The sequence below is a fragment of the Misgurnus anguillicaudatus genome, chromosome 21 (assembly GCF_027580225.2).
Source record: "Misgurnus anguillicaudatus chromosome 21, ASM2758022v2, whole genome shotgun sequence".
Classification (NCBI taxonomy): Eukaryota; Metazoa; Chordata; class Actinopteri; order Cypriniformes; family Cobitidae; genus Misgurnus; species Misgurnus anguillicaudatus.
In genome coordinates this window covers 64,547,507-64,560,135 of record NC_073357.2, presented here as the reverse complement: position 1 = coordinate 64,560,135, position 12,629 = coordinate 64,547,507, and the positions used below count along the sequence as shown (strand labels likewise).

Below are 12,629 nucleotides of genomic sequence, written 5' to 3'. Positions count from 1 at the left end.
AACATCATCAACTAACCCTTCACAAAATAAAATAACTTTAACTACCCCATCTCAGACTGTGATATCATCAGCTGCCCCATCACAAACTGAGACATCATCAACTGCCCGATCACAAACTGAAACAACATCAGGTGCCCCATCACAAACTGAGACGTCATCAACTGCCCTACCACAAACTGAGACATTTTCAGCTGCCCCATTACAAACTGAGACATCATCAAATGCCACATCACAAACTGAAAGATCATCAGCTGCCCCATTACAAATGGAGACATCATCAGCTGCCCCATCACAAACTGAGACATCATCAGCTGCCTCATCACAAACTGAAACATCATCAACTGCCCCATTACAAACTGAAACATCATCAAATGCCCCATCACAAACTGAAATATCCCCAGCTGCCCCATCACAAACTGAGATATCATCAAATGCCCCATCACAAACTGAAAGATCATCAGCTGCCCCATTACAAACGGAGACATCATCAGCTGCCCCATCACAAACTGAGACATCACCAGCTGCCCCATTACAAACTGAGACATCATCAGCTGCCCCATCACAAACTAAGACATCATCAGCTGCCCCATCACAAACTGAGACATCATCAGGTGCCCCATTACAAACTGAGACATCATCAACTAACCCTTCACAAACTAAAACAACATTAACTTCCCCACCCCAGACTGTTATATCACCAGCTGCCCCATCACAAACTGAGACATCCTCAACTAACCCGTCACAAAATAAAACAACATTAACTTCCTCATCTCAGACTGTGATTTCATCAACTGCCCCATCACAAACTGAGATATCATCAGCTGCCTCATCACAAACTGAGACATTTTCAGCTGCCCCATCAAAAACTGAGACATCATCAGCTGCCCCATCACAAACTGAAACATCATCAACTGCCAAATCACAAACTGAGACATCACCAGCTGCCCCATCACAAACTAAGACATCATCAGCTGCTCCATCCCAAACTGAGACATCATCAACTAACCCTTCACAAAATAAAACAACATTTACTACCCCATCTCAGACTGTTATATCATCAACTGCCCCATCACAAACTGAGACATCATCAGCTGCCTCATCACAAACTGAAACTGCTTCATCTGCCCCAGCACCAACTGAGACATCCTCAGCTGCGCCAGCGCAAACTTAGACATCAACATCATCAACTGCCCCATCACAAACTGAGACATCATCAGGTGCCCCATTACAAACTGAGACATCATCAACTAACCCTTCACAAAATAAAACAACATTATCTACCCCATCCCAGACTGTTATATCACCAGCTGCCCTACCACAAACTGAGACAACATCAGCTGCCCCATTACAAACCGAGACATCATCAACTAACCCTTCACAAAGTAAAACGACATTAACTAACCCATCTCAGACTGTAATATCACCAGCTGCCCCATCACAAACTGAGACATCATCAGCTGCCCCATTACAAACTGAGACAACATCAGCTGCCCCATTACAAACTGACACATCATCAACTAACCCGTCACAAAATAAAACAACATTAACTTCCTCATCTCAGACTGTGATATCATCAACTGCCCCATCACAAACTGAGATATCATCAACTGCCCCATCACAAACTGAGATATCATCAACTGCCCCATCACAAACTGAGGCATCATCAACTGCCCCATCACAAACTGAGACATCGTAAGCTGCGCCATCACAAACTGAGACAACATCAGGTGCCCCATCACAAACTGATACATCATCAACTAACCCTTCACAAAATAAAACAACATTAACTTCCCCATCCCAGACTGTTATATCACCAGCTGCCCCATCACAAACTGAGACATCATCAGCTGCCCCATCACAAACTGAGACATCATCAGCTGCCCCATTACAAACTGAGACATCATCAACTGCACCATCACAAACTGATTCATCATCAACTGCCCCATAACAAACTGAGACATCACCAGCTGCCCCATTACCAACTGAGACATCATCAGCTGCCCCATTACAAACTGAGACATCATCAACTGCCCCATCTCAAACTGATACATCATCAACTGCCCCATCACAAACTGAGTCATCATCAAATGCCCCATCACAAAATGAGACATCATCAACAGGTGCCCCATCACAAACTGAGACATCGTCAGCTGCCCCATCACAAACTGAGACATCATCAGGTGCCCCATCACAAACTGAGACGCCATCAACTGCCCCATCACAAACTGAGACATCATCAACTGCCCCATCACAAACTGAGACATCAACAGGTGCCCCATCACAAACTGAGACATCGTCAGCTGCCCCATCACAAACTGAGACACCATCAACTGCCCCATCACAAACTGACACATCATCAGGTGCCCCATCACAAACTGAGACGTCATCAACTGCCCCATCACAAAATGAGACATCATCATCTGCCACATCACAAACTGAGACATCATCAGGTGCCCCATCACAAACTGAAACATCATCAACTAACCCTTCACAAAATAAAAGAACATCAACTACCCCATCTCAGAATGAAATATCCCCAGCTGCCCCATTACAAACTGAGACATCATCAGCTGCCCCATCACAAACTGAAACAACATCAGGTGCCCCATCACAAACTGAGACGTCATCAACTGCCCCATCACAAACTGAGACATTTTCAGCTGCCCCATTACAAACTGAGACATCATCAAATGCCACATCACAAACTGAAAGATCATCAGCTGCCCCATTACAAATGGAGACATCATCAGCTGCCCCATCACAAACTGAAACAACATCAGGTGCCCCATCACAAACTGAGATATCATCAACTGCCCCATCACAAACTGAGACATTTTCAGCTGCCCCATTACAAACTGAGACATCATCAAATGCCACATCACAAACTGAAAGATCATCAGCTGCCCCATTACAAATGGAGACATCATCAGCTGCCCCATCACAAACTGAAACAACATCAGGTGCCCCATCACAAACTGAGATATCATCAACTGCCCCATCACAAACTGAGACATTTTCAGCTGCCCCATTACAAACTGAGACATCATCAAATGCCACATCACAAACTGAAAGATCATCAGCTGCCCCATTACAAACGGAGACATCATCAGCTGCCCCATCACAAACTGAGACATCACCAGCTGCCTCATCACAAACTGAAACATCATCAACTGCCCCATCACAAACTGAGACATTTTCTGCTGCCCCATTACAAACTGAGACATCATCAAATGCCCCATCACAAACTAAGACATCATCAACTGCCCCATCACAAACTGAGACATCATCAACTGCTCCATCAAAAACTGAGACATCAACTGCCCCATAACAAACTGAAACTTCACCTGCCCAATCAAAAACTGAAACATCATCAACTGCTCCATCACAAACTGAGACATCATCAGCTGCGTCATCACAAACTGAAAGATCATCAGCTGCCTTATCACAAACTGAGACATCATCAACTGCCCCATCACAAACTGAAACATCATCAACTGCTCCATCACAAACTGAGACATCATCAACTGCCCCATCACGAACTGAGACATCATCAACTGCCCCATCACAATCTGAGACATCATCAACTGCCCCATCACAAACTGAGACATCATCAACTGCCCCATCACAAACTGAGACATCATCAACTGCCCCATCACAAACTGAGACATCATCAACTGCCCCATCACGAACTGAGACATCATCAACTGCCCCATCACAAACTGAGACATCATCAGATGCCCCATCACCAACTGAGACAACACCTGCCCCATCACAAACTGAGACATCATCAACTGCCCCATCACAAACTGAGACATCATCAACTGCCCCATCACAAACTGAGACATCATCAACTGCCCCATCACAAACTGAGACATCATCAACTGCACCATCACAAACTGAGACATCATCAACTGCTCTATCACAAACTGAGACATCAACTGCCCCATCACAAACTGAGACATCATCAACTGCCCCATCACAAACTGAGACATCATCAACTGCCCCATCACAAACTGAGACATCATCAACTGCCCCATCACAAACTGAGACATCATCAACTGCCCCATCACAAACTGAGACATCATCAACTGCCCCATCACAAACTGAGACATCATCAACTGCCCCATCACAAACTGAGGCATCATCAACTGCCCCATCACAAACTGAGACATCAACTGCCCCATCACAAACTGAGACATCATCAACTGCCCCATCACAAACTGAGACATCAACTGCTCCATCACAAACTGAGACATCAACTGCCCCATCACAAACTGAGACATCAACTGTCACATCACAAACTGAGACATCAACTGCTCCATCACAAACTGAGACATCAACTGCTCCATCACAAACTGAGACATCATCAACTGCCCCATCACAAACTGAGACATCAACTGTCACATCACAAACTGAGACATCATCAACTGCCCCATCACAAACTGAGACATCAACAGGTGCCCCATCACAAACTGAGACATCATCAGCTGCCCCATCACAAACTGAGACATCATCAGCTGCCCCATCACAAACTGAGACATCATCAACTGCCCCATCACAAACTGAGACATCATCAACTGCCCCATCACAAACTGAGACATCATCAACTGCCCCATCACAAACTGAGACATCAACTGCCCCATCACAAACTGAGACATCATCAACTGCCCCAACACAAACTGAGACATCATCAACTGCCCCATCACAAACTGAGACATCATCAACTGCCCCATCACAAACTGAGACATCATCAACTGCCCCATCACAAACTGAGACATCATCAACTGCCCCATCACAAACTGAGACATCAGCTGCTCCATCACAAACTGAGACATCAACTGCCCCATCACAAACTGAGACATCATCAACTGCCTCATCACAAACTGAGACATCAACTGCTCCATCTCAAACTGAGACATCAACTGCCCCATCACAAACTGAGACATCATCATCTGCCCCATCACAAACTGAGACATCAGCTGCTCCATCACAAACTGAGACATCAACTGCCCCATCACAAACTGAGACATCATCAACTGCCACATTACAAACTGAGACATCATCAACTGCCCCATCACAAACTGAGACATCATCAACTGCCCCATCACAAACTGAGACATCATCAACTGCCCCATCAAAAACTGAGACATCAACTGCCCCATCACAAACTGAGACATCATCAACTGCCCCATCACAAACTGAGACATCAACAGGTGCCCCATCACAAACTGAGACATCATCAGCTACCCCATCACAAACTGAGACATCAACAACTGCCCCATCACAAACTGAGACATCAACTGCCCCATCACAAACTGAGACATCAACTGCCCCATCACAAACTGAGACATCAACAACTGCCCCATCACAAACTGAGACATCATCAACTGCCCCATCACAAACTGAGACATCATCATCTGCTCCATCACAAACTGAGACATCAACTGCCCCATCACAAACTGAGACATCATCAACTGCCCCATCACAAACTGAGATATCATCAACTGCACCATCACAATCTGATACATCAACTGCCCCATCACAAACTGAGACATCAACTGTCACATCACAAACTGAGACATCATCAACTGCCCCATCACAAACTGAGACATCAACAGGTGCCCCATCACAAACTGAGACATCATCAGCTGCCCCATCACAAACTGAGACATCATCAGCTGCCCCATCACAAACTTAGTCATCATCAACTGCCCCAACACAAACTGAGACATCATCAACTGCCCCATCACAAACTGAGACATCATCAACTGCCCCATCACAAACTGAGACATCATCAACTGCCCCATCACAAACTGAGACATCATCAACTGCCCCATCACAAACTGAGACATCATCAACTGCCCCATCACAAACTGAGACATCATCAACTGCCCCATCACAAACTGAGACATCATCAACTGCCCCATCACAAACTGAGACAACAACTGCCCCATCACAAACTGAGACATCATCAACTGCCCCATCACAAACTGAGACATCATCAACTGCCCCATCACAAACTGAGACATCATCAACTGCCCCATCACAAACTGAGACATCATCAACTGCTCCATCACAAACTGAGACATCAACTGCCCCATCACAAACTGAAACATCATCAACTGCCCCATCACAAACTGAGACATCATCACCTGCCCCATCACCCACTCACACATCATCAACTGCCACACAACAAACTCAGACATCAACTGCCACATCACAAACTGAGACATCATCAACTGCCCCATCACAAACTGAGACATCATCAACTGGCCCATCACAAACTGAGACATCATCAACTGCCTCATCACAAACTGAGACATTATCAACTGCCCCATCACAAACTGAGACATCATCAACTGGCCCATCACAAACTGAGACATTATCAACTGCCCCATCACAAACTGAGACATCATCAACTGCCCCATCACAAACTGAGACATCATCAACTGCCCCATCACAAACTGAGACATCATCAACTGCCACATCACAAACTGAGACATCATCAACTGCCCCATCACAAACTGAGACATCATCAACTGCTCCATCACAAACTGAGACATCAACTGCCCCATCACAAACTGAAACATCATCAACTGCCCCATCACAAACTGAGACATCATCAACTGCCCTATCACAAACTGAGACATCATCAACTGCCCCATCACAACCTGAGACATCATCAACTGCCCCATCACAAACTGAGACATCATCAACTGCCCCATCACAAACTGAGACATCATCAACTGCCCCATCACAAACTGAGACATCAACTGCTCCATCACAAACTGAGACATCAACTGCCCCATCACAAACTGAGACATCATCAACTGCCCCATCACAAACTGAGACATCAACTGCTCCATCTCAAACTGAGACATCAACTGCCCCATCACAAACTGAGACATCATCATCTGCCCCATCACAAACTGAGACATCAACTGCTCCATCACAAACTGAGACATCAACTGCCCCATCACAAACTGAGACATCATCAACTGCCCCGTCACAAACTGAGACATCATCAATTGCCCCATCACAAACTGAGACATCATCAACTGCCCCAACACAAACTCAGACATCATCAACTCCCCCATCACAAACTGAGACATCAACTGTCACATCACAAACTGAGACATCATCAACTGCCCCATCACAAACTGAGACATCAACAGGTGCCCCATCACAAACTGAGACATCATCAGCTACCCCATCACAAACTGAGACATCAACAGGTGCCCCATCACAAACTGAGACATCATCAGCTACCCCATCACAAACTGAGACATCATCAACTGCCCCATCACAAACTGAGACATCAACTGTCACATCACAAACTGAGACATCATCAACTGCCCCATCACAAACTGAGACATCAACAGGTGCCCCATCACAAACTGAGACATCATCAGCTGCCCCATCACAAACTGAGACATCATCAACTGCCCCATCACAAACTGAGACATCAACTGCTCCATCACAAACTGAGACATCAACTGCCCCATCACAAACTGAGACATCAACTGTCACATCACAAACTGAGACATCATCAACTGCCCCATCACAAACTGAGACATCAACAGGTGCCCCATCACAAACTGAGACATCATCAGCTGCCCCATCACAAACTGAGACATCATCAGCTGCCCCATCACAAACTGAGACATCATCAACTGCCACATTACAAACTGAGACATCATCAACTGCCCCATCACAAACTGAGACATCATCAACTGCCCCATCACAAACTGAGACATCATCAACTGCCCCATCACAAACTGAGACATCATCAACTGCCCCATCACAAACTGAGACATCATCAACTGCCCCATCACAAACTGAGACATCATCAACTGCCCCATCACGAACTGAGACATCATCAACTGCCCCATCACAAACTGAGACAACACCTGCCCCATCACAAACTGAGACATCATCAACTGCCCCATCACAAACTGAGACATCATCAACTGCCCCATCACAAACTGAGACATCATCAACTGCCCCATCACAAACTGAGACATCATCAACTGCTCCATCACAAACTGAGACATCAACTGCCCCATCACAAACTGAAACATCATCAACTGTCACATCACAATCTGAGACATCATCAACTGCCCCATCACAAACTGAGACATCATCAACTGCCCCATCACAAACTGAGACATCAACTGTCACATCACAAACTGAGACATCATCAACTGCCCCATCACAAACTGAGACATCATCAACTGGCCCATCACAAACTGAGTCATCATCATCTGCCCCATCACAAACTGAGACATTATCAACTGCCCCATCACAAACTGAGACATCATCAGCTGCCCCATCACAAACTGTTAACAACTTGAACACAGCAACATCCACAGATCATCATCATACTCAACACTTTGCTTCAATCAGTACAACAATAAGTGAATCCAAAACCTCCAGTTCAAACACTTCCCCGTTGCCTATAACAACTACAGAGTTTGTGTCTTTAGAATTATCAACATTGGTTGAGACATCAAGCCGTAAGAAGCTAAACCAAACTACACCTGCTTCTCTTATCACCAGTGAAGATATATCATTTTCACAGAGCACATCCATGACAGCATCCACCATGGTTACCAGTGCTCAACAAACCCAGGTAATGAGATCCACAAAATTACACACACACACAATCACAGAATATATCAGTGCTCTTACACTCCATTTTTTACAGGGCGGAGCTTCAAAACAAACTTCAAATAAATTTCTAGACACATCTGCCGGCACTCAAGAATATCAGACATCTGACACCTCCTTAATTGCTAGATCTTCACCGTATGTTCTCACAACCATGAGAAATGATTTACTGAATGCAAGTTCTGACCTGTCCTCTAAACCTGTGACCACAATGCTGACTCAAGCACCAAGCGGCTTGACTTCTGGGATGTCCTCGCAAAGTGCAACAGCGCTCAACAAGCTAGAATCAGAAATATCGACCCCCCTAGACAAAAACATATTCTCAACACCAACAGAAATTCCAGACTCACCATCATCCAGCAACCCCGCCACAGCTGAAAGTGTTGATAAATTTGTGCAGTCAGAAAGGATTGTGTTTTTTTACAAACAAGCCTGATGTACCAGTGATCAGAATCATCACCTTTAATCACTCGCTGCTGTTTCAAGCCACCATTATTGCTTCAAAAGTTTCAGGGCCGTGAAATTCTTCTACAACAAAAAGGTACAAAACTTCTCACTGGGACAGTACCTTTAAAAAAGGTCCTAATTTGTACCACATTTGAGGTACAAAAGTGTACTTCAGCCCCAGAAGGGCTTTTAAACTCTGGATTATCTGTTTCATGTTTCACACCATTCATACTTAACTAGAGGTTAAGAGTTAACCATGGGTAAGCTGAGGTTTCACACTGTGCATTTCTAAATCCTGGGATAACATTTTTATTTGCATGTTTGTAGTGTCAACAGTCATGATTGGTTAAAATGCGATGTCAAACGAACTGAATATAATTAGCACGCCACTGCTTTAAATAACCACTTGTGTCACACTTTTGCATCAGTGACAGGACAGGTCGCAAAGTAAATCTTGGTTGTTTGAAGTCTCCTGGGATGTCATTTTTACTTCAATTCAGATGTTTTCAGTACACAGATGGTGAAATAAGGTATGTGCACTTCAGTTTCTGATTGGCTGTCCGTTGCTATGCATCAACCTTATTTCTAAATTACAAATGTGAAACGATTCTTAACAATCCCATGGTTAAAAGCGAGGTTTAAAATGAAGATAACCCAGGGTTAAGGGTGTGAAAAGCCTTTGTGAGTGTCCTGTAATGCTGAAGTATGTCATTAGGACCCCAGAGTCACCTGAGAGAATTATACAAATACATCTTTACTTTCGTCCTTTATTTTCTAGCTAGAGAGTGATGATGTGTGAATGGGTAAAAATAATGCTGAACTCAACAAATTGTGTTTTATACATTTTGTTATATTTTATAGCACATTTTCCAACCTGCATTGTTGCACATAGCTTATAGACGCTTTCGTCGGACGCACGTGCATTGTCACAGTTACGTGTCTGGACTAAACTTAACTTCCGGTCTCTGTTTGTTTAATCATCTTACTAGTTGCTAAACTGAACTCTGAAACAAATACTTTGTTGAAAAGAACAAATCATGGATCAGCGCTATGTGAAGGGAGGTGTGACAGTCAATCTGTAGTTAAGATTGTATAGATTAAATAGTACACATTCTACACAGTAATGTTATCTCAGTGTAGTTATTTTGTTATAAGAAATAAACTACTGTAAAAAGACTTTGTTGTTATTGATTTTTTGCAGAAGTTTACTGGAAGTTACATTTGTTCCACAAAAGCCACTTGTTTATGTTGTAACCGCCTATTTATGTTGAAAACCCACATCCTAAATTCATGCCATTTGCAGAGATATAAAGTGATGTGTTAGGCTGAACGAGCCTGTGAGGATGGATTTACTACAGTGGTTCGTGTTGTAAAATGACTAAAAGTGTGAACGGCTAGATGTTGTAAAACTGGGCATTTCTAATCTATTTTATCCCTTCTGCTGTTTTTACCAATAAGGAAATAAGCGCTGTTGTGATAGAGCATCACTAAAACAATAGGTTGCATTGACGAGGGGTACAAAATTCCGTGAATTTTCAATGCTGGAAACTTTCCATGGAAATTAACGAGAATATATGGGAAATAAGTGGAAATTTGAAAAAAAAAAAACGCAGAGTTGCCTGTTACAGGTAACTTATATGTACACATGAATTTTGATTAAATAAATCCCTGGCTTGATGACGTTAAGTATCAGGATTTTTCTAAATGTGTATTAACCTTGTATGTCTGCTTATGACCAAACTAAATGTTTATTTATGTTTGTATATGATATAGTTTATATGAATTTCCCTACATTTCCAAATAATTCAATTCTCATACATTTCCGTTAATTTTCTAATTTGGAATCTTTCCAAAATTCCCCAGCTTATGTTCCCATGGAAAATTTCCTGGAAATGTATCGGGCATTTTCCAGAATCTTTCCGCCCCTTTGCAACCCTAGCATTGACATTTAAACAATCAATCAAAACTAGTTGGCAGATTTATAAGTGAAAGAGTTTAATAACAATATTAGCAGTAATAACCTGAATCCTTTTCTTAATCATGTGACTAAAATTATCAGCTGAAGACCACATTAAACTTTTACTCTACTGGATCAACGTCATGAATGACCATCATCACCTCAGTGAGCTCAGGAATGCTGAATGTCCCTTCTAGGCAAATGGGGGTTGTGACACAGAAATACATTCCTAAATTTTTAAACTTACACAAACCACTCAAAATAAAACATGAGTTTTTGTCGCAACATTGACCAGAGGTGAACTCGCATTTACCTAACCCTACTTTCCACACCTCATTAGACTTGGGTTAAGCCTCAGTGTACATGTGTTCAAATAATGTCTGTATTCAAACAGGTTTACAGATCATTCCCACACATAACCCCAGGTCCCTTGCAAGACCCATCAGCCCATGCTACATTATCTTATAGAGATATTTTGAGAATCATTTGTACACTCTAAAATGGCTGGGGTTATTTTTGACCCTTAATGGGTAAATATTGGACAAAGACGTGCTGGGTTAAAAATTGACCCTACTGCTGGGTTATTATTATATTATAATTATTATAATTTTGAAACCAGCATGTGTTCTGTCCAATATTTACCCATTATGGGTCAAAATAACCCCAGCCATTTTTAGAGTGAATAGTAACACAAACGTACCGTAAACAGTTCAAACAAACAAAATGAAATGTTTTCGATAATAGATTCAATGTATAAAAATGTTTTGTCTTAAACTTTCACAATTAATTATATTAAAGATTTGTCAGATCTACCGCCATATTTAACTTGAATAATTATTGTTCTGTTTCACAGCATTTGCATTTATAGGGCTGATCTGCTGACCTGGTATTCAAACTATCTTCAATATGTCAACATTACATCTTTTCTTATTTCAAGTTGTTGTGTAATTTTTATTAAAAAACTAAATCCATATCAACTGGCTGACAATATTTACGTCACTAATTTTTTTAGAACAGAGATGATTGTAATGTAGGTAAGTACATAATGCAAGGAAAAGATTTTACATTGGCATAACTATAGAGCACCTACTTGTCTAACAAGTCAAACCACAGAAAGACAATAACATATTGAAAAGATAACACAGCTATTATAGGAATATGCTGTCAAAATCACATGCTTCACGGTAAAGTGTGATCATACATATCTGACAGGACTCAGATAAGGTTCAAAATCAAATCATTTCTACAGAAAAGTCGAAATATGTTCCTAAATTCATAACCAATCAATCAAATGCTACATGAACTTTATTCCTTTAAAATTATTTCTAGCATTATATTTATACAGTATGTGAACTTTTTAAATTTTCATTAAGCCATCAAAATGCATGTATGTGTATATATATATATATATATATATATATATATATATATATATATATATATATATATATATATATATATATATATATATATATATATATATATATATATATATATATAATGTTCAAATTCATAGTTCATTTCATTTCATTTAACATCACAGTTTAATCTAAAC

General features: G+C 42.0%; 1 protein-coding gene and 1 long non-coding RNA gene across 2 annotated transcripts in view; one reads left to right on the top strand and one right to left on the bottom strand.

Moving 5' to 3' along the window:
- LOC141353140 (uncharacterized) overlaps window positions 1–12,629 on the bottom strand; it is a 238,177-nt gene that overhangs the window by 44,278 nt on the left and 181,270 nt on the right. The gene's annotated exons all lie outside the window — the stretch shown is intronic.
- LOC141353243 (uncharacterized) lies at window positions 266–3,328 on the top strand. The gene is made up of 2 exons (XM_073859727.1): window positions 266–611; window positions 1,968–3,328. Exons 1-2 carry the CDS (start codon window positions 266–268, stop codon window positions 3,326–3,328), a joined length of 1,707 nt encoding a protein of 568 aa, XP_073715828.1.

Bases quoted from the DNA above. Each gene is read 5' to 3' on its own strand.
- LOC141353243 (XM_073859727.1), top strand. From the start codon at position 266: ATGGAGACATCATCAGCTGCCCCATCACAAACTGAGACATCATCAGCT. The intron at 612-1,967 runs GTGCCCCATTAC...AGACATCACCAG, and splicing joins ACAAACTGAGACATCATCAG to CTGCCCCATTACCAACTGAG.